The sequence below is a fragment of the Rhipicephalus sanguineus genome, chromosome 10, assembly GCF_013339695.2.
Source record: "Rhipicephalus sanguineus isolate Rsan-2018 chromosome 10, BIME_Rsan_1.4, whole genome shotgun sequence".
Taxonomy (NCBI): Eukaryota; Metazoa; Arthropoda; class Arachnida; order Ixodida; family Ixodidae; genus Rhipicephalus; species Rhipicephalus sanguineus.
In genome coordinates this window covers 69677458-69703816 of record NC_051185.1, presented here as the reverse complement: position 1 = coordinate 69703816, position 26359 = coordinate 69677458, and the positions used below count along the sequence as shown (strand labels likewise).

At 44.1% G+C, this 26359-nt stretch overlaps 1 protein-coding gene across 1 annotated transcript; it reads right to left on the bottom strand.

The window, feature by feature from the left end:
- Window positions 1–2446: 2446 nt before the first annotated feature.
- On the bottom strand, window positions 2447–21808 carry LOC119372095 (ras-related protein Rab-10). The gene is made up of 6 exons (XM_037642552.2): window positions 21382–21808; window positions 19061–19121; window positions 15234–15462; window positions 13235–13336; window positions 8686–8770; window positions 2447–4240 (listed from the first exon to the last, which is right to left on the bottom strand). The coding sequence occupies exons 1-5, from the start codon at window positions 21506–21508 to the stop codon at window positions 8687–8689; spliced, it is 603 nt and encodes a 200-aa protein (XP_037498480.1). The 5' UTR covers window positions 21509–21808; the 3' UTR covers window positions 2447–4240; window position 8686.
- Between the last annotated feature and the right edge of the window lie 4551 nt (window positions 21809–26359).

The window sequence follows — 26359 nt, the reverse complement described above, 5'->3', positions numbered from 1 at the left end:
AAACCAAGGGGCAGGAAGAATAGACAGGAAGTGCACAAAGTACACTAACAATATGTCATTCCGTTAAGTTTTAAAAAAGTCCACAAAGGAGTCATAACCATACCATACACATCACCTTAAAGGGGCCATGGCACCCAATTTTCGATCACAATCTGTGTTACGTAGGTTAATCCTTGTGCGTTCACGAACAAGCTGATAAATTTTAGCGTATTTGGTCGAGCACTTAATTTATAATTAAATGTGTTGTAAACCCGCAAGTGGTCTGCGAGTCGGGCAACACTGGTGCACCCGTGAGCCGTGACGTAACAAGCTGCTTGCTGCGCGAGCGTCTGCATTCCGGCGAACCATTTCGTTCTATGGTCATCTGCGTGTGCAGTCGAGCTATTTAAGCTTTCTTCAACTTGGCATTGAAATTGAACGATTTACAGCAGCTCAAACTTTGGTCGAAGGCGACGGCTCCGCTCCATGCAGCACATGACGTCACACGACGTCAAATGTTATGGTATGTTAAACATTCGAGAGTCAATTTCAAGCTAGAATTTCATTCATGAATGTTCAACATATCATAAATTTTGTTAAAATGGGTCTAGAACACCCATTTTCGTTGCACTGCACACAGTTCAGATTCCAAATTATTGCATCATGCTGATTCAATTTTGTAACTCTTTGTTTAGAAAAAATCTTGCTCCCCAAAAGGCACGTGAAATACTTTGTACTTTAAAAACTACACATTATACTAGACAAATAAATGCATACTTGAAATCAGCAGACATATATATATATATATATATATATATATATATATATATATATATATATATATATATATATATATAAACTCGCCATGTTTCATCAGAATCGATGAAATAAAAATAAGAGCAGCGTCCCCCAGCTTAATTATAAACTCTGGAAAAGTGACTTCTTTGAATTGGAGTGTTCCTTTATAGTGTCAACCTCTAGCAGCCAGGTTTTTTTTTTTTTTTTTTGCCTACTGAAAAACATTCGCTTTGCATTCTAAGCGACCAAGGTGACATATGAAGGCTAGTTTAAAAAACTCAAATGAAACTTATGGCACAAAAAATGTCTTGGTGTAAAGATGTTCACAGAACTCCAGACTTAGCAGGTGAACCGATCTGTCACTTCATGGAAGTCTTCATTTTGCAGAGCAGATTTCAGTTTTTTTTAACGCGATAGCTCGTGTCGCAGAAATGCCGCCGTCGGTGTCGGCGTCGCTTGTGACCGAAAAATCAAGACACAAGTAAAATAAATAATAAAAATCTTCGGTCCCATTGCGGATTCAACCCGGGCCGTTTGCGTGGCAAGCATATGTCCTACCACAAAGCCACGATGTTACTTGCAACTGCTTCGCAAAAAACACTACATAAATGCCATGTAGTGGAAGGAGTCTCCTTGAAGAATTTCGTTCGGCAAGTGTCACGACGAAAATGAGCCCATTCGGTGGTTTGTAGGCGCATTGGCGAGGCCATCAAACTACGTTTTTTGCGCGACGTCATGCTTCGAAAAAAGCCGGGATAGTGCAGCCATCGCCGCTAAAAACACACACGAACTTTCAAACAGCTACAAAAATGGACAACTATGTCCATCTAGCGGAAAACATATAGAGCCAACGCCTGCTTTCTAAAGGAGGCGTTGATCAAGCAAAGAGCAAACGTTAGATAATGTGCTGACATTTGTGAGGCATTGTGACAAATATACCTCGACTCTTGCACAGGGCTGAACTTGAACTGATGGTGCAAACGTTAGACAGGGACGAAGAAGACACTTAAGACACGGAAAAGCCCGTGTCTTACGTGTCTTCTTCGTCCCTAACATTTGCGCCATCAGTTCAAGTTCAGCTATGCACCAACTAGCCCGACAGCAAACGTTACTTGCACAGGGAAGATCGAAAACCTGTACCATTACTATAAATACATCGCGCGCGCGCGCGCGTGTGCGTGCGTAACAATACACATTAATAAGTATGCACTTAGTGGTTTAAGTGCGCACTAGGGGCCGGATTTCGCTATCGCGTTCAACTCTTAAAGGCGAAGCTTAAGGGTCCCACAACTTTTTCTTTTTTTTTTTCTGGGTTTAGCGTCCCAAAAACACGATATGATTATGAGGGACACTGTAGTGGGAGGCTCCGGCAATTTCGAACACATGGGGTTTGTACGCGGGCCTGAAAAACTTTCGCATCCATCAAAAATTCAGCCGCTGCGGCCGGGATTCGATCCCGTGAGCTTCGGATCAGCAGTCGAGGGCCATAACCACTACACCGCCGTGGCGGGGCGCAGATTTCAGTTTGTACAGCTGAAATGGGTACAGCTGCACGAGTTCTCTTGAAGCGTTCACCTTTCTTGAAAGAAGGGTGAACGATCACTCACCCCCTCCTCCCCCTCAAAGACCAATCTAGCAATGCCCACTCAAAATGCACTCCATCATGCTCTTTCTAGAAGAACTGCAATTTATTCAACAAAAAGAGGAACGCTTATTGTACAGTAGAAAGAATGTTGCCTCACTTGGAGCCCATTCTTATTAACAAAAGAAGGCGTCGCGACATTGCTGGCAGCAGATCGTGAGAAATCGATGTAGAAGAAACAGACATAAGCTGCGAAAACACAACACCAAGAAAAGGGGGCGGGATTCAAATGCAATGAAAGAAAAAAGTACACAAACAAGCTTTCGCACAGTGCAAGCGACACTGGTACCCAAAGCGAAAAAAAGAAATCCGAGAAACTGAGGGGTAGACCGCGAGGTTTAAAAGCAAGCTAGCCGATGAGCAGGCAAAGTTGGGGTAAAAAAACAAAACAAAGCAAATCAAAATGAGTTCACTACACAAGTCTTTTTTTTTTCACACATTTGTTGTGGGCTACAAGTCCTCCACACGTCATCGGCGTTTCGCTCCTCGCCGGCTCCATCGGTCGGATGTGACTCGCCTTCGCAGAACTTGTGTACGAAGCACGCCGTGAGAAAGAAAGCTAAAGAAAAAAAAAACAGTGCGCACTCTCCCGTAGCACGATTTGTTTTAAAAAAAGTGGTGCACTCCACAAGCGAGGCAGGAAACAATCCCGTTCTCTCTCTCTCCTACCCCAATCTCTCTCGAAGAAATTGGCAAGACAACCCGACCAATAGGAGGAGAGATCACTTAAGGCTCTAAGAGTATGCTAGTGCAGACAATGAGAGGAGAGGGGGGGAGGCACGGGAACCAATGGGAGAGGACGGTCACTGTACTGTGCAGCAGGTGGGAACGTGTTCTTGCCCTTGACAAACCGTGACAGCTTCTTCTCAAGAGACCAGATGCAAAACTTGACGCCGAATTCACAAAACTGCACCCTTCTTGCCACTTCGGCCATCTTGAAGACACTCGCTGGGGTCTCCTGCTCCGTATCGTCGCCACCTCGGTGGCAGCACAGTCAAGAGACGCGCAACACTTCGTCGCGACACTTCGTCCGGACTCAGTGTGCGCACTCCATGTAGAACAAGGTGCATGGTGACGCAGTTGACACACACGGCGCCTGGGGGAGACGATGAGCGTCAAGCTTCTTGTCGCCAGCTCTTGCTCTCCGAGTGCGAGAGGCAGCTTCGACGGTGAGAGTTCCGAGGCCTCTCATTGCAAAGGCGATATCGAAAGCTCGGAATCCTCTGGGGGAGAGAGAGAAGCAACTGTGGCAGCCAAACGAAACGAAGCGAACAAAAAAAATGGGAGTGAAAGGAATAAAAAGTAACGGGAGAAAGCTTGTACACAGATACGGCACACACATCTCAGTCATCCACTATCACAATGTGGCCCGGAAAAAAAGGCCCAACAGGGTTTAGAGATGGGGAAGAAGGCTGGGAGAGAGCCAAGAGATCGCCGCTGCTCGTGACGTAGGAGGAAATAGAGCCGAGCTCGGCCTTTTTTTTTTCCACGGTGCAAGCACAAAAAGCGTGGTTGTTTCTTTGTCGGGACCAATATGCTACAGTTAAGACTGGCTTCTATTTTAGCGATGAGGGGAGGGGATGCACAGAGCACGTCAGAAGATGATGCCGGGGCGGCCAGCTCGATTTTCCCTCGTGTTCCATTTCTTCCTCCACTCACGGCTTCACACTTGCTCACGACGCCAAATTTCCTCTGTCCCTGTGTTGTCCCACTGATGCGCGCGAGTGTGTTGCGTGTGTCGTGTGTGTTCGTTCTCTTGCTCGTGTGTTGTCGAAGTGGCCTTCCCTCTACGCAGATTGGTGGCCGCCAAGTGGAACATTCCTGCGAGAGAATTTTGAAAATGCCACGTTACAAAAAGTTGATCCCTCCTGTTCAGAAAAAGGATGGCACACTGGGCAAGTTGGTTGAAATCCATGGTACCTGAACAACAGCGCAAAAGACTGAACCAAGAAATGTGACGACGCTGGCTAGAGAACGAAGGTGGAGGAAAACAAAACCCCTAGAATCATGGTTCATCAGTCGTGACACATCGGTTTGCAACAACAACCGTGGCCCCCTACCTGACATTTACAAGGACATATGTAACTAGTGGACAAGGCGACCTCTGCTCATTTGTTGCCAGTTTATATTGATGATGCCAACTGCATAGGCGGCGCAACATCATCGGAATAAACCTTTTACAATCATGAATTCACCTGGCTTTCTGAACATGGTTGCATGAAAGAGAAGACAACGCTGTACTTGCAACTGAGTTTATTGGAAGAAAGATCTTGCTTTCTAAGTCTGATAACAAGCATACGTGCACACTCATTGTCAAAAACAACACTGAAAAGAACATAAAAGGTATCAAAGCCTTGTCTCAAACACGTACACGCGATTAAAGCAAACGTTAGGCTTCAATGATCAGGCCTACCGCTTTACTAGACAAAGCTACAGAAGGCTGATTAACACGATTGATTCCTTCCCTAGAAATGTGAAAGGCTTCCACCACTTCTCTAGTACAGCATCTTTATGAACAAACAGAATACCAGTATCAACAAAGAATGGTGTACAACCACATTCAAAGCAGTACTTGGCCAGAATAGTTAATTTCTTAGGTAATGAGTTAAGCAGTGTCACGTTAACACACCTTCCAATAAACTCAATTGCAAGTACAGCGTTGTGTCTCCTCCTTCTTGGTCCCCTCTTTTGCTCTGTTGTTCCAAGTCTCCTGTTCAACACAGACTTTACTATAGCCGGATGCGACTTGAGAAGTCTGCGGCATTTCCTCCTCACAGGAAGCACACAAGCCTGCACCAATGGACACGCACTCCAGACTGACGTAATGAGCCAGACGGTCGGTGACCCCACCTTTGGGAAACTTTGCCGAGTGCATGAGCTGGACTACTATTTCTTTAGTCACGTAGGTGACCGGCTTCTGCGCTTCGGTCGTCTGCGGGGGGGGCCTCTCTGGACTTCACAGGCTGCATCCAACCGTAGTCAGCAAGAACCCCTTTTACAATGTGCCGTGAATTTGTTCTTTAAACCACTAAACCAGAGGTACATGGCATGCAGTTCCACATAGAAGGAAACCCCGACACTGGCAGAAGGTGGGCCAGCCCAGCCCAACCAAAAAAGTGGTGACGGCACACATGGCAACAAGGCCACAGTTGTATTATAAAATAAACATGCTCTCATTCCTTGTCAGTGACTGGCCTAGAAGGAATACATAGCATAAAAGATGTTACGAGTACTCGTATAACAAGAGGACGTCGAAAAAAAAAGCTTAGAGAGGCAAAAAAAAAGTTGAAGTTTTGAAACCCAATGTTGAAGTTGCTAATGTGCCAGTCAGTCACTTTTCAGTACATTTTCCAAAAAAGAAGTGTTAGCAAGAAAAGAGCATGTACAGTACGTTCAAGCTTACTTTGCACGCAATTCCCAAAAGCGGTGCTCCACTGACACTTCTGCCTTGCCAGAAACTGTTCTTGTCGGAGCCAACAGTGTTACCATGCATTTCAAGGAGGTTGCCACAGGACCCGCGTCAAAATACATGACAAGAGTCTAACAATAATGGAAACATGTCTGCCAGGGGTGAGGAAAGAATGTAATAATAATTGTAGGGGTTCTATGTCCCAAATCCACAACATGATTATGAGAGAGACAGCAGTGGAGGGCTCCAGAAATTTCTACCCCCTGGGGTCCTTTCACGTGCACCTAAATCTACTGAGCATACGGGCCTCCAGCATTTCGCTTCCATTGAAATGCAGCCACAGCATTGCCCGATGTTCGGGTCAGCAGTTTGGGAGCACCGTAGCTACTAGACCACCACGTCAGGTAGCCAAGAATGCATACGTTGAAAAGGAGACTCGTGTGTCTAGTCTGTGTGGTAAGAACATTTGCCCGCTTGTATGGAAACGCTTATTTTTGTGCCTCATACATTCTCATTCGCTGTTTAACAAGTGCGTTCTTCTGTATGCAGAGTGGGCATGGGAGAAAGGTCGCCAACATTGACACACACATAGATGGTAGTTTACCTTTTGTCAATGGCTGTTTACCATCTAATCTTCTCTAACATCACTCATCACACCAACATGTATATGAATCTTTCAAGATGATGCTGCCAATTATATATCGCAAAACTAGATTACCCAATCCGATTGCCCGCATGACGCAAACGGTAAAGCACATTCTCAAGAAAATTACCATTAAATCCAGGCACATTATGTACCAAATCCACACTATGAATATGAGCAAGTTTGTGCAAATACCAGTTTTAGGGCTTGAAGCAAAGTTCAAGCATATTGTAACTAGTAATAAATAACTTCGAAGCGAATTCGAATAGTAGCATGATTTGAGTAGCAGTAGGGTGCAAGTTACAAGTGGCAAAATATGCAACGTTTTAAAACTTGCCATACTTAGCCCTTATAAGCCTGTAACACGCTTAACCTTGGCTTCAAAGCAGTGGCAATTTACCCTGAACAGGCGGTTTCACGGCCTAACTGCACAATGGTGCAGTGAAACCCCCTTTTCAGGCGTCTATTCATTCACTTCGAAGCTGACTTGAATACTGTAATATTAGTTTACAATACTACTGAAGGACTGCAGATTGATTCGACATATCAGGAGTTGCTGCTATTCTTGTTCGATGTAACCGTGATTTTCGCTATATATTCTCACTGTAACTATACCGTGTCCAGAAGTTGTTCGATATACAGGATAATTCAAAGTAAACGGGTTCGATATAGTCGGGTTCGACTGTATTGTACTGGGAAACAAAACCTTTTGTTTTGAAGCTTACGCATAAAAAAGCAAAAACAGATGTGCACACTTTATACTCATTACGTACCCTTGCTCGCCACACTATACCCACACTGCAGTGCCAAGATGACGCTACCCAAGTTTAGAATAACAGAGCTGAGCTAGCTGGTAAGTATTCATTCTAAAAAGGCAGGGCGTGCAAACACGGACACAAGAAAGAAGTCAGGACACCACAAACGCCGACTAACAACTGAAGAGACGCACAACGGCTGAAAAGAAAGAAGGCACGAAAACTTATCTGCGCATGCCCATACAACATGCGAACCTTTCAATCTGGCACGCGTGGCGGTCTACGTGAAAGATAACTGTTAAGGCATTTGATTTCATCTTTATGCAAGTTAATCGACGGTTGGCTCACGCATGCGCTACCACTATTCTCGATGTGGCATGCTTCAATGCCTTAACAGTTATCTTTCACGTAGACCGCCACGCGTGCCAGATTGAAAGGTTCGCATGTTGTATGGGCATGCGCAGATAAGTTTTCGTGCCTTTCTTTTCAGCCGTTGTGCGTCTCTTCAGTTGTTAGTCGGCGTTTGTGGTGTCCTGACTTCTTTCTTGCGTCCGTGTTTGCACGCCCTGTCTTTTTAGAATGGCTACCCAAGTGTTTGTCTAGTGGATGAACCGTTAGGCCACAAAGTGATGCACCATGCAAAACCCTTCTCGCTGTTTGCGAATAACGTTGGCCACAACAGTGCCAAGCAAACAAGTCTCACTGCAGTATGTTCTTTGTATGGCTACAAAAGTTTGATTGCACACTGCTGACAAAAGACATTCCATTAGTCAACGTGACATTTGACCTGCTAGGCTACCACAGCGGGCACTGTACGTTCTCAAACATCCGCGCATATCAGCGATTACAATGGAACATTCAATTAGTCACATGAAGACGGACTTTGCACTTGAACCACAGACCATATTTCAACAACTGGTGGCTGCGCTTACTCACTGCTATTGTTATGCTCTACATATCCTTGTTTGCACAGGTTCATTCTAAAAAGTTAAACGCAAATTTCTGCTCTGTTAGTGCATAGCGCCTCAAATCTAGCAGGTAGCTGTGCAGGTCGCATGAACTGCTGCAGGCTAGAACATTTAACTGGAGGCTATGTTCCCAGACAAAGCAGGAATACAGGTTTCTTAAAAATTTCATCTCCTGCAGTCCTGCAAACTTTTGCTGCAGTATGTACAAACGAGAAATGGAAACTTGAACTTGGCCATTCTGTTCTTCTTGTCACTACAGCTAGCCAGTCAGTCAACAAGCTTTATTGTGGTCCTAAGGAACTACTCAGTCGTAGTTGCGGGCTGTGCCAACGTTGGGGCCGGAAGACCATGGTTCTCCGCTTGACAAAACAGCTGACAATTTTCAGCATAAAGGAGACAGTACGCTCATGGTTAGTCAACGGCCATTCCCTAGTCACACCACCCCTGCGAATGACCAATGTGAGTAGGGCAAAGAAAGGCTCAATACTCACCCTAGCAACAATTCATCACTTTCTTTTCAGGAGGAAGCACCCTAAGTCTATCTTGGTTCTCAGCCTGGTCCTTGCCCGCCATTTGCTGGAGAGAGAAAGAAAAAAAAAAAGATGGTTCCATTAACCCTTTGAGGGTCGAATTTTTTCGCGAAATGCAGACCAGAAATGTGTAATTTTTTATTGCTGAAATAAATTCTTCAGGCAGTTCTATTTAGGAAAAAATTGTCTAAAATATTCTTGCATGACCGCAAAGTGACAAAAAGATCATTTTTGCTGTAACATACACATGGTTTATTCGTATCAGGCAAAATCCTAAAAAAACGCACAATCTTTTATCAATCATAATTATGCATTGTAGTAAACATAGCTCACAGACATACAGAAATGAACGCACCAGAGTACTCTAATGGCAAAAAATGTCCGTGCTCCCCGAAACAGGGAACGCAACCATGGCAGCATCGTTTGTGTAATTTAGCGCCGCACGGAAACAAATGTAATCGCGCCCCGGGGAGCAATAAATGAGAGAGTCACAAGCGGTTACCCTTTGCGAGATTAGAAACCAGACAGCCATCAGCACTGCGGGCGCAAGAAGCGATAACCACCGAAAGGATGAAACCGAAACCAGCCACACCACGTGCACGCGTTCTGATGCGCAAGTGGAAGCCGCCATGCTACTTCGGAAAGCAAGAAAAAAAAACAACGGAGAGATATCGGCGCATGAAAAAAAGATCTACGTATTCCCAAAGCATGGCGGCACATTCCAAGCAAGAGAAATGATCGAAAACGGCGCATGTTTTGAACATACAGGCTATGCTGTACATGTGCAGCGAAAACCCTTAAAGGGTTAATGCACGCAACCTTCAAGTCACCCTGGAAGGCACACAGTATTTCTCTGGCTAGCTCTCTGCCTTTCGGACCAACCAACCACGTATCAAACAGCATGCAACATCACACACACGCATGCATCATGTCAGCTTGGAGTGCTCAAAAGAGCCAATTAAGAGTCAATTAAGAGTCAAAAAGAGTCAATTAAGCCACTCTCCGAGTGGCTTAATTCTTTGAGGTGCTTTGTACACAATTGTGTACACAACTTGTTTTTGCTAGTTGTGTCAACTAGTGGCTAAGAAAGAGCACGATACATTGGGCTTTGGATTAAATGAACCTCCTGCGTAATAAATGTGTATTCGCTTCATTTCATTTTGCAGTGCACTGTCACGTATGATCAGTTTGCTGAAGCCACTACCACATTTGATGAGTTGTTTGACGTGTCACTTTCTAAACCTGCATAATAAATGTGTATTCGCTTCATTTCATTTTGCAGTGCACTGTTACGTATGATCACTTTGCAGAAGCCACTACCACATTTGATGAGCCGTTCGACGTGCCACTTTCTAAGAGTCACATCAAAAGTATAATTTCTTTTTGCCCGAAATAAAAACAATCGAAAATGAAATTGCACTATATTTTTAGCCTTCTATTTGGTTCTATATATGCAAAAAAACAGAATTCAGGGTTAATTGATATTTAATTTGAATTTAATAGAGATTAATTACCATAAAACACAAAAATCAATGTATTATGACATTTTTTTTTTTTTGCAATAGAATATTGAGTGCCCCGAACTAATGTTAGGAAAGTTTGAAGCATTAACAAACAGTTCTTCATATTTCGTGCCTGAAAGGGTTAATATGGCGTCATTACTGATTGCATTATTGTCGCATTTTCTGTCCCGCCGCTTTTGGGTTGTGCCCCACCAACACCCAATCACTCGCGGTTGCGCACAAGTAGGCAAACGCTGATGTTCGAGGAATTCAAGAAGTGCATTCATTCCTGAACTAGTTTCAAGGGCCCCTGAATATTTCCTTTTTCCAAATCCCACGTTTTTCAAGGATTTCAAGGAGCTGTATAAACCCCACAAATACTGCAAATGTACTAACATGGCTCCGCCACTTATTGCCTAGCGTTACTCAACCCTGCAGGAACACGCGAATGAACACGGCTTATGATATGAACACCAGTGTGCTGTAGCGTGCAGCTCTCGACGAAATGGACCTGCTAGAATGTGAGCGCCGACGTTACATCAGTTTCCTACCCCTTGCGCGTCACAGCATAGCCAATGTGCCTGGTAAGCCAACATCGTGCTCACTACTCCATTTACACAAATACAGTGGAACCACGATTATACAGTTTTGAGGGGGCCACGCGAAACAGTCGTATAATCGAAAAACTAAGAATATCGGCAGTGACGTTCAGTCTTGCCCAAAAAACAGGTAGAGACTGCCTGAATAAGCCGGCAGAACGACTCCAAGGGTACATTACATTATTTTTAAAAATGACAGCCAAGCATTTAAGTGGAGGTCTGAGCGAATCTTTATTCTCAACTTTAAAAAAAAAAGAATCTACCCAGATTTTCTGTCCAATAAAACGAGCCTGAAAATTCCCTGCGTACATATAAAAATGAAACCGAGACTGCGTTGGCAACCAACAGCCTCCTGTCAGAAGAGTCTGATACAGTGCCATCGCCATCACATAATGGCGACGGAGCACATTTTGTTGAGATTTCGTGTAGGATGATTGAGTTGTACACGTCGTATTTGTTCCCTTGTGAAGTGCAATTGGTGAGGTGTCGCTGTTATTAAGAACGCTCACGTCAAGGGAAAGTTATTTTGCATCACGTCCTTTTGCTTGCTTGAGGCCTGTGACTGGTGGATGCCGCAAACAAAGGGAAATTTTCAGCTGCATTTTGACCAAAAAAAGCTTCCACAGGCTGAAAAGGTGAAAGTATCCAGATCGCAAAGATGAGCTTGTCGACTAGCTGAAGTTTGCCGGCACCAAACCGGTTTGTTATCAAATGCAGGTCGTTGCAAAACTGGGGGACGTGTAATCGAGGCTTCACTGTACTTGTATCTGCCTTGTAATGCATGGCCCAAAGCAAAACTATGACATAGGCAGCTACTCGTCGACTACTTTGCATGACGTCAATTTCCACAGAGCGTAGGATGTACTGGTATTTTCTTTCAGTTTCAGTATCGAAAACATCTCTTTTTTTCTATCTATTTCATAATATATACATTCACATTTCAAACATAAGATCTTTCACAAAATGTTCTCTAAGTTAAACTGTCTGAAACTGGACCTTCACACGCTAGTTCTTATAGCATAGATAGAGGTGCAATAACCTAGAAAAACCACACAAACATGTGAAGTGGTGGTTATGTTCCAGGTTCCTCAACTAGCTTGCCACTATGTCAAAAATTATGGCAGCATCATAACGTAGTACAGCAAGCGTTGTTGCTATGCAATGCTTACGCTGCAATTAAACATAACCTTGAGAACTAGTGTCTTGCCTCTGAACTTCTCATAACCATGAAAGTGCACAAGCCAAAATTCTTTATTCATACAATGTCACAGGCGCCACAGTTCAAAACGAGTGATGTACCGAACTGATTTTAGTACCCCTATTTCGCAGGCTTAAAGGAAGGGTGTCAGGACAGCGTAGGTCGGCAAAAAATGTGCAGCTCACTCAGACTCACTCGTGAAATATAACTTGCCCTTAGGGCTCACTCAGACTAATAGACTCACCAAAATTTTCCTCTACTAGACTCACTTGGACTCACACTCACCAAGATATTACTCACCGACACTCATTCAAACTCAGACTCACGGTTTTATCCGAGTCTGAGCGAGTCGACTCATGAGTGAGTTTGCCGACCTATGCAGGACAATGCTGTCCTGGGTTGTGCGCAATGTGCCGATGAATTCATATATTGTAACTCCCCTATGCCCTTCCTTTAGCCCTTCATGACGCGGCGTTCTAATTTGCAGACACAACTTACTATTGCCGTTTCTGTGCACTATTAGCAGGGAAGAGGCCCCAAACACTGAGCTAATGGTAAGTTATGCATTCTTGATGCTAAAGTTCCTTTATATTACTTCTGGTTGAAATATTTTGCTACAAGGTATCTCTAAGATGAAGGCAGTACAGTGTTTGAGACGATGGACATGGGGCATTTCGCAAGAATTTCAAGATATTTTTTCTTTACATTTTTAGGAACGCTCGCTACCCGCAGATAACTATCGCATGCAATTTCAATGGGTCATTGAATTCGGTTTATGAAGAAATATAGCATGACTGACTGTACAAATTAGATAATGATGTACATTTTCATTACAATTAATTGCTGTAAGATACACTGTGACTTGCTTTAACACTTTCAGTTGCCTTAAATTTGTTCTCCAGAACCTCGGCATCAAATTATGTAAATTTCTCATGCGTTTATAGACACTCGACCATAAAGCGTGTCGCAAAGGGTTAGGGTGCAGTTTTTCTAAACCCATTCTTATGTTTCACATCCACTGTATCCCCGCAAACGATGCAGCCTCGCACGAAAACGGTGAACGCAGAATGCACGAGCTCTTGTCTATTTTCACCACGAAACGATGGTTGGCACAGAGGAGGATAGAAAACGGCGAGTGCAGAGTGCAGTCGGCGGAACGCAGAGTGCGGGTACAGTCTGGTTACAGATAACTTTACTGGAGAAAAAATTACCTTATTTAATATGGCTTCAGCAAGCTCCGTGAAGGCCCGCTCAATGTTGACATTTGTCTTTGCACTTGTCTCCATGAAGCGAATATTGTGATCTATCGCCACCTGCAAAATGAAAATTTTTAAAATGAGATACTCACGTCAGAGAAAGAAAGAAATAAAAAAGAAAAGGTAACACCGTGAAATGATATTCACCACCTCAGGAGAATCGCGATATGATACTGAATTTCGCAACCGCAGCACATCTAAACACTGTGAAAGATAACGGCATCACCTATATGTTTGAAAACTTTTGATGAGACGTGCTTTGCTCGCATATGGACTGAGGTGCCTGAACTGTAATAATACCAGCAACATCAGCTGAGAAATACTACTGTTATGCAGTTAGTGTCAGGTGATGCAACCTACAATATGCACCACTAAGCATGCGTAAACTGAGGTTGCTCTTTCAAAACACCAAATGAGCCAAGTGTTCTCAAATCAATTACGGGATTCAACATTCTAAAGTAGTAACACTTGCACTTACGAGACGTCGCAGCTTGTGAAGGCTCGAGATTGTATTTTACCACCGAAGCTTCTCAACAGGACTGTCCACCCTTTCTTTACTGCCTCTCTTTTCCTGTTTTTTTTTTCCTTTTTTGCACTATAGAAAACTGACTATTAGGTGCATCTAAACATTAGTCTTCGACATTGAGTAGAAATTTTTTACGATTTTTCTATTTTGCTAGTCTTTCAAACAAACTGTGGATGGATGTCTGCAGCACTGTGTGCTGTAGTGACGAGCAAAAATGAAAAAGTGGAAGCGCACATGGTTAGATATACTGATACTGAGCCTGCAGCCTAGTTGATACAGTAATATATTTTCCTGCACATAATCTGCGCCTGCATATAAAGTGCACACCCATCTACAGCCCTCCGAAAAATTTTATAAGGTCCCCATACATTACCTGCATGTTTTAACTGTGCAAATTACTATTACACCTTGACAGAAATGTTCCCACTATCTATGCTCTAAGACTACAAAAAGCTTTACTTTCGCTCAGTTTCAGTGACCAGTGTCACTCCACCGCCCTCACCTACTGCCAGTTTCAGCCCTCACTGTCACTACAATCTTCCTTGCACGGCTGTGCCACCACCTCAGACACTGAAATTCACGCATATTAACCTGCATCTTAACCACAGCTCCTAATTTTCTGCATATTTCTACAGCTTATATGCAAGAAAATATGGTGTTTCAGTTGTATACAATACACATTAATAATTTGGTTTAGTGAAGTTTCACTGTACTCTTATCAAAGGAGTACTGACACAAATTTTAGAAATTTTCATGTTCCCCTAAATACCAAAACCATAAAATACATTGGTGGCAAGAACCCTAAAAAGAGTCTCGTGGTGCCTCAGAACGCATTGAATGTACTTTTAATACCGCTACCTTAAAAACCGCTTTCAGTTTCAATATCGAGATGGCGGTTTCACAGTGACGTGTCAACACAGTCTGACATAGGTCGAAGTCGCGTGGAGACAGCAACTTGTGACGTACTAGCAGTTGCTCTGTTGTCCACTGTCAGTTGCACGTAAACAAAGATGAATGAACTGTCATCGAGCAACTCCGACAGCGATTTCGGCTGCATGCAGGACCCAGAATGTGCAAACCCAGCGAACTGTGTTGACTCATCATAATGATGTCCATTGCAGTGGGACCGCCTTGCAGATGCTGGATGACGAAAACATTAAAATCAAGCTAAAATATTTTACATGCGTTTCCTGGCTCCGATGTGCGGTGAGCATTAACAGTGCATGTCAAGGAAATTAAAGATGTCCCTTTTGCGATGCCTCAAAATCGTGTCAGTACTTCTTTAAAGCAACATTCCAGTAGGAATTGCACTTGCAATGTGTTTGCAAGTTGGTTGTGGCTAAGCTCAACTGAAGACAGGTTGCTTGCGCAGTGACAAAACAACAGACGCAGATCCATGCAAAACACTCACAGTGCAAACGAACTCACCGCCTCGCCTCGCTCCCTGGAAATGAGGCGCTTGTCCTCCATATCGCACTTGTTGCCCAGTATCATCTTCTCGACGTCCTCGTTTGCGTGCTCGTCGATGTACCGCAGCCACTTCGCAATGTTGTCAAAGCTCTTGGTGTTGGTGATGTCGTACACGAGCATGATGCCCATGGCGCCCCGGTAGTACGAGGTCGTGATGGTGTGGAAACGCTCCTGGCCCGCTGTGTCCCTGCAACGTCGAAAACAAACAGTGCATTACACGATGAACTTGGCCAACGCAATTACGCACTGCGATTGACGCAGCAATTACCAAAGACGAAAGAAAAGCCATTTTTGACCACTTCTTAGTGGAATGCCGACATTTTTTTTTAACTTCTTTTTCAGTCAATGATGATCTGGGACCTCAAAAACATGGAAAAGATAGTGCCAAACATTAAAGCACCTTGAATGAGATGTTAGGCAGTAAATGAGATGCTTCAATGGGATGTTTTAAAGAGATGCTTCAGTCACTAGGGCACTTAGCTAGACATTGCGCAAGATGTGGATGTGAGCCCATCTTTAATCAAACGCAGAAGTTAGCGCAATGCAGTTCTAAAAGAACACGTGAAATCTGGGAGCCATATTTCACGTTAAGTTCTTATAATCACATGAGCTCGCCTCCTAATGGCCTAATTGAGGCAGTCTTTAACTTTATTGGCAACTGCTAGCACTACACATGAGAAACCCGAGGGCTTGAAATAACTTGTTTTTGAGTGCATCATGTTGAGACATAGTTCTTCGCCATCATTACTGCTTCGTGCATATCCTTGACATGCTTTTGCAAAAATGAACAGTCGAAACTTTGCGCAGATACTTGTCCTGTTCTCTTTGTCCTTAGTCCTTCACGCCTTTCACTCAGCGCAGCTACGTTTAGAGCTTCAGTCCTCACAAATGGTGGCTGTACAGGAGGCAACATAGCCAGCCAGAGCTGGAGTGTCAATATGACACAATGGGCCAGTTAAAAAGCAACTTTTCTGTCCTCGCGAAACATGAGCATCAGCTCACGTTACGCGAGGGCAGCGAAAACCGACGCGAGTTGTGGGTCTGCTGTTGCCAGTATGAACATCGGCCGCAATCGGTTGCTTCTTGGTGACCAGTCGCTATCAATCACATGAGCTCTCTTGAAACAATGAAACAACAAGTGAAACAATGTATTTTGACTGATAAATTATTCTTTGGCAATTCTACCATTAATCTCCTGACCATGAGCTCATTACTAGAAGACAAAAGTAAGTTCAATGTCTCATTCTTGAATTTTTATGAGACGTTGCATGTTTCAGTCTTTGTGTATTTTGGCAACATTGGCTCAATGAAATTCCCGAAAACTTGCCATCTCTAAGCTTGCGGCTGCCTTGGAAAGCAACATGATTCAATTTTGCCAATAAATAAATAGGCCCTAGCAGATGCCGCAAAAATAAGCAACGTCACAGCGAGTTGGTGTGGAAACCTCAAGGCCGTCGTGCCACCTTCATTTCTGCTCACCACGAGTCTTCTCACGACAAAAGCAGCACTTTTGGCATTGTAAAATGGAATAGTTTACTAATGCAAGACAAATCTCTTTTCTCTTTAATGCACCTTTAATCGCTTGCATCAATTAATACACAGGCTGTATGTGTATGGCATTTTTGCAGTCTGTTCAGCTCACAAAGTTATATCTAAATGGGCTGCAATTTTTTACTAGGCAACTTCTCAGAAATGGATGAACGGAAACACCGATCCTATACTTCTGCACCTTGATTTACCAAGCCCAAAAATGAAGAAAGGTATCAATATTTCTCTGCCGGTTCCCCGCACCAGAAATCTGAGAGCTGAGTATGAAGAAGGGGCCCCTTACATGTGAATTTCCCTTCGCAGCATAAGCTGCAAGGCATTAGTTATAGTCCGGGGTTAAATGAAACACAGTCTGGTGAGGGGTACACATTTCTTGTGAATAAAACACTCATCAAAGTTGAAACAAAAAAATGAATTTACGACGTTTCGACACTGCTACGGGTCTCTTGCTCACATACAAGCGAATCAAATTGGGTCGTGCCTTTATATGCGTAGTAGATGGCACAACAATCTGGTGTACGTATCAGCTAGACTTCCATGTGTCCGATTAACGGTATGAGGCGTCAACAGGACTGTTAACGATTCCAAAAGAAGGCGGCGTGACAGCTATTTTTCAGTGTCGATGATAGTCGACACTGAAAAATAGCTGTCACGCATATAGTCGCAGAATTCCAATCGATGTTCTCACCTGTGTTAAGGCAACGTTCAGCTAGCGCATTGGCGATGGCATGTCCCTTATCTACGTCATTTTGGTGCTGCTTCATACGCCAAAACGTCATAAATTAATTTTTCGTTGCAACCTTGGCGAGTGTTTGCTTATTCGCAATGTCAGCACCGCAATGTCAGCATAACGTTGGTTCCATGCGAGGGGGATGGTAACTTACGCAATAATGGGCATCACTGCAGGAGATTATGTGTAGAGGTCATGCACAAGGCACTGTTTCTCCTTTACTGCAGGCTGTTTAAACAATATTACAAGGGCTACGTCTTAACCTGCACAATATTGAAATGGTGTGTCTACCCTTTCCATGGTGTGAATGAACTGTACACCAGCAAGGAAGATTTGCCCATCACAACAATAGAGAAAAGAAATAACACTGTTGATTAGATAACAGCTATATGAATAAACCGGATGGTTCATGGGGTCGTAACAAATAAAAAGTCTAGTTACTCAGATTCACTTAAGATGCAGCCACAGTGAACAAGTTTGATGGATTTCCGGTGGCAGCCAGCTTTCACGCTTTGCTAACTACTTCGGCATTGGTGTGATGACCTGGCATGGACAGACTTTGGCACTGAGTGAGCGCTGCCCTCAGCCCTGCTTTGTTCTTGACAATGCCATGAATACATTGCAAATTTCTTTCCTGTGATTAGTTGGAGGCTGTGATCAGGTAACAATCATGAAAAATTTTTAAAAAATGAAAGCTTCACATTTTATGGCCAGAAACAGTGCCCTTTTGGTAGTGGTTCAATATTTGGTTCAAATGTACTAGTAGAAATAAACCGCTGTCACGGACTCATTTTATCTATATCGACACTATCGAACGCTATTTCACATTGTTCTGCTATGTATGAATATTTGAAAATTCAGCATTGTTGAACTACAAGCTCAAAACACCTAGTCACAGCATGCTTTGCCTGATAAGCCCACTATGTTTGCTTGTGGCAAATTAGTTCAGCGGAAGCGTGCAACGTGGAGGAACTTTCGTGAAAAGGAAATACAATGTCATCTACTTCCTTGTAGCATGAATGCACAAGGAAATCCATATGGGTTTCTAAGAAATAAAGCTCGACTAAAACAAATTTTTCATCAACTGGGAAGCATTATTTCCGAGAAATACGTACAAATTTGCCGTGCAGCTCAGTGCTACGATCAACTAAACGATTTTCCCCTTCTGCTATCTTTGCATAAACAGAGTTTTGCCACGAGAGCGATTCTAGCTTTTTTTTTTTTTGCTCTGTATTAGCTACACAAAACTACACAAGCAACAAAAACAAAAACAGCGGGAATTGCGACACCAACGGAGGAATGTATGCCAAGCTCCGCAGCTGTGCTACGAAACAATGCTAAATGACACGACTATAACATACCCGCAATGCCAAAGAACAATGGATTTCAAAATGACAAGTGGAAGGTTTACGATAGAATAAGGGGTGCCACGCGACACGCAGCACAACAAATGCGGGCGCTAAAGCAATTTACCAGCCAGTCATGGATGGCATATCGCTATTCTCACCATATCTGGAGCTTTATTTTCTTGCCCTTCAGTTCGATGGTTTTGATCTTGAAGTCGATTCCTGAAACGTGACAAAATAAACAGCACTGAGCATAGAAGTACCTCCGACACAATCTTAACAACGTGATGCTGTTCAAGTGGTAGTTAATTTCAACGCATCGATAACTAAACCTAACACGCTTCATGCAGCTCCCACTGAAGTGCAGCAGTACTTTGACAAAGCCATAGATTCACAGTCGCAAGTTGTGTATTGAACATACAGAAACACTAAAAGCTCATATTCAACAAGATGATTAAGTGAAAACACTGCGTGAAGCACCACATACAACAATACATGAATGGAATCAATAACTCAGCCTATTGATATTACATCTATTAATGACATCTTGATCACTGATAGAATCATTCTTTATGCATTTGAGTTATTGGGCATTTGTGCTGCTCCATCTGATCAGTAATGTATTTAGTACTTTTACAACTGCTTATTAGTTGGTATATAGTGTGCTTTTTGTTGAATACTAAGTTGCACTTCCTTGTTATAGCCGTGAGTTTTTTATTGAATGTTCATTGGTGTACATATTTACCTAAGGTATTTAATTTAGCACATACTTGTATTTTGTGTGTGGCTGTGAAAGGCTCTTACACATTTATTTGTGAACATTTCTTTATGGTGCTCTTCACGCTTGGCTGCACTCTGTAAGCTTTGAAGTTTTCTTTCAATGTTTTGCTATTTCAATGAGTGAATCTAACTGAATGTGGTATCATCGGTCGTTGATACCCCATTCAACCGATTTCTCTACAGACCGACAAGCCTGTGATTGAAGTGAACCTGCGACAAAACAAATTTCGTTACTTCAACAAGGCTGGCTCATCATAAAGCTTGTGATTGTGTGAACCTTTTGCATTAACCCAAGTTTTTAATGGTGTCATTTACTGGTGCCGTGGTGTTAATGACATCACTTACGAGTAATGTGCCAAAAGTAGAATTTTTAGGTAGATCACTAAGATTTCGCAGCTACTCTCTAAATAGTAACGTGGCTTTGACATCTGATCCCCCATGGGCAGCAGCACATGATTTAAACTAGATTTCCTTAGGCAACGTGTACTTTTCACAAATTTGGCCACAATGCTACTCTACGGCCAGATATTTGGGCTAGCAGCTGCAACGTCAGCCTAATTATTCTTTACTGCCTCGAAACGTAGTAAATGCCGAGAAGTCAGAAAAACCCAATTTCGAGAGCATAGAACAGCTGTTGCCGCGCATGCCCTATGCTAATTTAGTACATCACCTTTGGTAAAACAAAATATACTAAGCCCTACCCAACAAAGCGTTCACTCGTTTCGGCAAATACCGCGACTGCTTGACTACAACGTGACACATTAATTAAACGGGCAGCCGCAAAAAAAGTACCGCGCTCTCTCAACGCTCTGGGCAACACGTCAGCGCTGCCGTGGCTAGACAGGTAAGGTAGTCAGACGCCCCACCCCCCAAAGAGTTCTTTAACCCCACGCCGGCGGCGCGAAAATAGAATAAAAATACGAAAAAGTAAGCGGGGGGGACAAGCCAAGAATCGGACGAGGTAGCGGTCTGAGCCGAACAGGCCGCAAAATGCGTCGCTGCTCTTTCACACTCTGCTGAAACTGTCCATGCACGACGGACACTCGCCAATCAGCTCAAGCAAAGGTAAACCAACCACTGCCCGACAACGCATCGAAGTGAACCGTCAGCTGAAGTGAAGTGGACGCGTTCTATATCGCACCAGATACGCCTCTTCAAAAAAACAGGGGAACCGAAGTTGTTTGTCGCAGTTTAGCACTTCTCGAAAGAGACCCGTAATTTTACCGTCACTGTCCGTAGTGCAGAGAAGTCGCGCAGGCTTAGATGTCAATGTAATCGATGGATTTGTTCTAACTGATCTATTACGTTTGTCCTGGTTTGGTTCATATTGATGATGATGCGAAAGGTAAAACGGCCTTTAGAAGAAGCTTTCCCGATCGGTTTTGTTACGTGCGAGCGGACGTTGACGGAAGGTCGTTTTGGAAATAGTCGCTCAGGGGAGCGGCTCGCCGGCGGTGGTGGTAGCATTCGGGTAGGGAGCGCGTTCATGTTGTACAGGCGGGGAAGTCGCTATCGCGCGCCCGACAGCGACGAACGAATAAACAAACGCACATACACAAAAAAAGCAGCATTGGGTGTTACCCCCGGTCCGATTTCGAAGACATAGGCAGCGCGACAGGGAGTGGGGGAGAGAGGGGGGGTACACAACGCGAAGACACAGGAGGGGAAGGGGAAAAAAATAAAAGGAAAAGAAAGCACTCACCTATGGTGGAGATGAATGTGGTGTGAAATGCGTCGTCGGAGAACCTAAAGAGAATGCACGTCTTTCCGACTCCGGAGTCGCCGATGAGGAGTAGCTTGAAGAGTAGGTCGTAGGTTTTCTTGGCCATCACGCCAAACTCACCCCCCGCTCCCTCGCAATGGCTGACCCGTCGAAGCACGGAAAACGCCTCAACGGCGGCGGCGGCGCAAGGCGATCACGTCGGCACCGGCTGACACGGCTGGGCTTATCTCCAAGGAGCGCTGGCGTCGTTAACGGCCGAAGCACCGTCGGACGAGTCGTTGCACACTCGAGGATCGCCGACACCCGCGATTAACGCCACAAGCGAGTCATCGGCGGCGTTCAACAGCGCAGCCCCTCCACCTTTTTTTTTCCAGGCCTAACCAAGCGCTCGCTCACTTGCGCACGGAGTCGGTCCAGTGACGTCACGGACGGCGCCGCGTGGAGCGGATATCCGGCCGAGCTAGGGCGTTTTTCTCTCAACTGGTGACGCTTTTATTTTCGGTTTCATTTTATTTTGAAGGTAGGATATTAAAGGCGACGTCATCTACGGCGCAATCGAAAACACCGAGGCGCGCACTCGGCCGCCTTTCGAACGTTGCCGTTACAAGCAGCTAAATCGAATGCATTCTGACGCGTTCGCGATCGTTGTATTGTGTTCAGAGCGCAATGCACGCGCAATCGACTGTTGTAGTTGCGCGTTCGTTTTTAGCGATGCTTGCTGTAACTCCGCTTTACGATGACGCTACTCAGATCGTTAAGGAACTGTTTTATGGGTGCAGTGCACTTACATCCAGCTGCGACTGCTTTCGATCAACAAAACTAGGCTCGGCTTGTTTCTCTGACAGCGCGCACAGTACGCGTTACGTCAGTTTCGGAACGCAAAGCAACAAGATCACGCGCGCGAGATGTGACAACGCTCCCCGTTTATCGTGTTCGTCACGGGTCTTTGATCCCCGCTGCGCACGACGCGAAGACGGTGTGGGGGGTAGAGCCAGCCGCCCACAACTTAACTCGTACAAAAGTATTTTCGTCGTGACGCCATGCGTGTCGGGACGCCTACAATCGCGCGCCGCGGAAGGCTGCGTCCGTGTAAGGAACGCGTGTGCAGCTAACCTCCTTATTACGCATGCAACGTACGCGCAGCGTTGGTGTAGCATATGACGTGTATGCCTAGCTGCGTATCATCGGGTTAACATCCTGCTGATACGCAGTTCCTTGTATCGTTCACGTCAGTTAACATTAAGTTACAAATAAAAAAGGATCGGTATTATTTGCGAATCGCTGCGCTGAAATACGAGAATCGTTGCATTTATGCCAACGTCCCTACCATAATAATTAATAATTTAACGAGGAGACAAACACAATCTCGGGCATAAAACCTGTCAGTGACAATTTTGTCGCATTACACTATGCGGTAAAGAAATCTATGTTCTCGCTGCAGTGACGTAACCTGCATCTGATAAAACTGAGCTTAACGTCCAATTAAGTCCCGCAGTGGCATGATTCATTATTTTTATTTGCGGTGACGTCATATTATGGAAGTTATAATTACGATATCATTTTATTGATGAACGAATTAAAATGTGATTCGACATATATCAGGAATTGCGGAATACTCTACCTGAAATCTGGCTGACATCTCCCTTTTTCGCTGAAAAAGTTATCTTACCTACCACATTCCTCTAGTAGGACATTTGATACAAAGTCGATGACAACACACTTTGACTCGAAATCAGTGTTGACACAAAAGGTACAAACATGAAATCATCGCATATCGCACTCTACGGGGCATGTGATAAGTAGCAGATGATTGACGTATCCCCACCGTTAGTTGGAGATGTTGCGGCATGACTGCAATGACTATATTTACAGTCGTATCTCACATGACACCAGTGAGCTCGCTGTACTTTTTCCTTCTTTTTTTTTTTTTTTTTTTGCCAAGGAGCTGTTGTCCGCGCTTATTTTGGAAACCCATTGTGCAGACATTCGCGTGTTTGTGAACTATTCGTCGCGAGAACGGGCTACAGGTGGCAGCACCGTCGCCGCGCTAGTGTGGATCAACGTTGGTGTGGATCGTAGTTCTAGTAGAGTGTACTAGATTACTATAGTTCTAGAAACGTTGGTGTGGATAGGCGGTTGTGCACAACAGCGCTTCGTTGTGAGCGATGTCACCCGATTTCCGGCAAACAAAATGCGTTGACGGCAGCTTTGTGGTAATATGTGCGCTCTTCATTCCCGAATTAGAGAAGCGCATTCTGCCAACGAACGGGTTGCTCGCATTCGGCGATAGTCGGCGTTTTCGCAATGGGTGACGTTTTCTTGTTGTTTTATTTGTACATGTTTAGCTTGTGTTCAACCTACTACGCACTGCTGTATAGCGCGACTGAATTAACTATTTACTTCTTGTTCATTTCGATGCCCCTCAACAAAAATAAAGCCCGCATTCCTGCACGATGAGTTGAAATAGCACTTTGTGCAGTGCGTGCTCAAATATTCATTCGCATTTCTTATTCAGTTCTCCATGAAATGTAGGCCAGTTGATAGGTTTACTGAGGAAAGCTACGTGGCTGACGGCACTTTAGCGCTGCGGAGATGTTTAACACGCACACGCTTGTTTTTATTCCAGTAACATTTTGTTACACAATGGTAACTGTACAGCATGGAAATTTCTTCGATTGATTACGTGCACGGCAGTAATGGGACAAAGGTCCGGTTATTTCACGGGACCAAAGTACGTTTTTTCATATATACGAATAATGTCCGCTGCCTTCCGTCAATCTAAACAACGCAACACAAACGCTCAAGATAATGTAAAGAAAAAAAGATGTGGCTTCGCGTGAAATTACTACGTCATAAATGTAAACTATGCCGTTTGGATTAATTTTCACCATTAGCGCTCTTTAACGCGCACCTTAATCCAAGTACACGGGTGTTTTTGTATATATTTCGCCACAAGTTCAAATTGCCCAAGGCAATTCAGTTTTGCGATTTCCGTGTCATTTCATTTTCTGTTCTTCTTAAGGGACAATTTAAGTACCGAAGTGTCAGACGTGACTTAACAGAAATACTTCTCTCTAGTGAGACCAGGGCCGTACACAACTAAAGCTCATCGCGTAACGTATAAACAACACCTAACTACAACGCTCAAGTACAAGTGAGCTTTTTTTTTTACCACCGCGCCGCTAAAAGGCTATACTAACATGACATTTATTACTTCTCATCTTTAGGGCAACGCCAAGTGCACTTTGCAATGCGCTTGAACCACAGAGCAGCACCTACACTGATATGACTCTCGTGAACGGAGGGTAAGACGACCACACACAGCACTCTCGACAGGTGCACTCTCTGATCTTATTACAGCACATACACAGCCGATCAAGGCGAAATGCTTCTTTACATCGTGTTAGGCATACGTACGAGTGGTTATAGTTGCACTAACGCAACGGAACAAACCGCCTTTTGAGGATCTGCATGACGTAGGCGCACATGCAAACACAACGGGGCTAGCAGACGATGCATGGAGCAATCCACACTAGGCGCGGTTCAGCCAGAAGCCTCTAGGTGGCGACTCCGCTCGACCTCGCGGCCAATACGAATATAGCTGCTGAGTTAGCAGCTAAATTGAACGACGATGAGATAAAATCATGTAACGTCGTGATCCCCCAGCGTTAATTAATTACCGAAATGAAACACCCTTGCGCCCTTGCATACGGTATGCCACCATACCTCCGCTCTCGCCCGTCACACTTCCCCCTCTAGCCACCATACATACGGTGCGACGATAACCTTCAAAAACACGCCATTCGCGCACCCTCGTTGGTGTTTTTGTCAGGGTTACACCCTTTTAAGAAAAACTTCCGAAATTAAACTCTAAAAGCAGTTTGCACTCTATGGGGATTCTTTTGTCCCACAACAGTAATCGCCATCTGGATCGCTTACGTTTCTGACTCGCCACTTTCCAATCGGTCGTTTTAGGTCACTCTGATAGCGCACACGCCGTACGTCCTGGAAGTGCCGTTTGCGCGGCGATAACTCATGGGAGGGCATTCTAAAAGAATATCCGTTACAGTTGTGGGACATAAAGACGCCCCAAATACACTTTTACGCATTTTTATGCGCCCTTTTATGAAAGTATGGGTTTGCGGACGTTTTTGTCCGCAAACCCATACTTGGCAAAATGCTATGAGCGGAACGAACGCCATTAAGAAGTTCTGTTAGTGGCCATCCGTAAAGCGAATGGTTGCGGTGAAAACGTTGCTACAGGCGAGGTAAAAAAAGAGAGAGGGTGGGTGAATACGTAGAATTAGCATACGCTTTTTTTTCTTTTTTTTTTTTTTTTTTGGCCAGAGCAGTTTGTGTATAAACCAACTAAGGACGGTCGGCCACAACTCAACTATACTGCAGGAACTGAGCACCGGAATGTGAAAAATTAACAAAAAGGCAGGATAAAATGTCTGCATGAGCATCCACAGGTAATGAGGCACAACCATTTAGGTACGTTCTATACCTGCAGATGTGTGAGGTTGTCTTGCAGCCGATAATCGAAATATCTTAACAACATAATCGAGCTGAAATTAGCGGGGACGACCAAAGTTTGTTGGTTATATGAAGACACATACTGAAATCTTCGCAGTTAGGGTATTCATAGCGCATTTAAAGTCATTTCTATTGCAAGAATCCTAAATCTATTCTACGTAAACACGGTGGACACGATACCGTGAAACGTATTTTGAAACTAATCTAAGGTGTCCAAGGCACGAGTGCAAAACAACTTAAAAAAATAACAAAAAAACTATGTGTCATATAGACAGACTTGTACTTAAATCGATTACGTGCAATCAATCACAATTTTTAGTACATTTTTCTAATTTGGTTGATTACTCTTTTACTCAGTGACTGCACGTGGGTCAATTATATTTTTGTTCCGTAATCAATCACACGTAACCGGTATACATTA

Coding starts and splice junctions, on each gene's coding strand:
- LOC119372095 (XM_037642552.2), bottom strand. CDS start 21,508: ATGGCCAAGAAAACCTACGACCTACTCTTCAAGCTACTCCTCATCGGC. Junction 19,122..21,381: donor CACATTCATCTCCACCATAG/GTGAGTGCTTTC, acceptor GTCACGTTTCAG/GAATCGACTTCAAGATCAAA. Junction 8,771..13,234: donor CTGAAGCCATATTAAATAAG/GTAATTTTTTCT, acceptor TTCTCTCTCCAG/CAAATGGCGGGCAAGGACCA.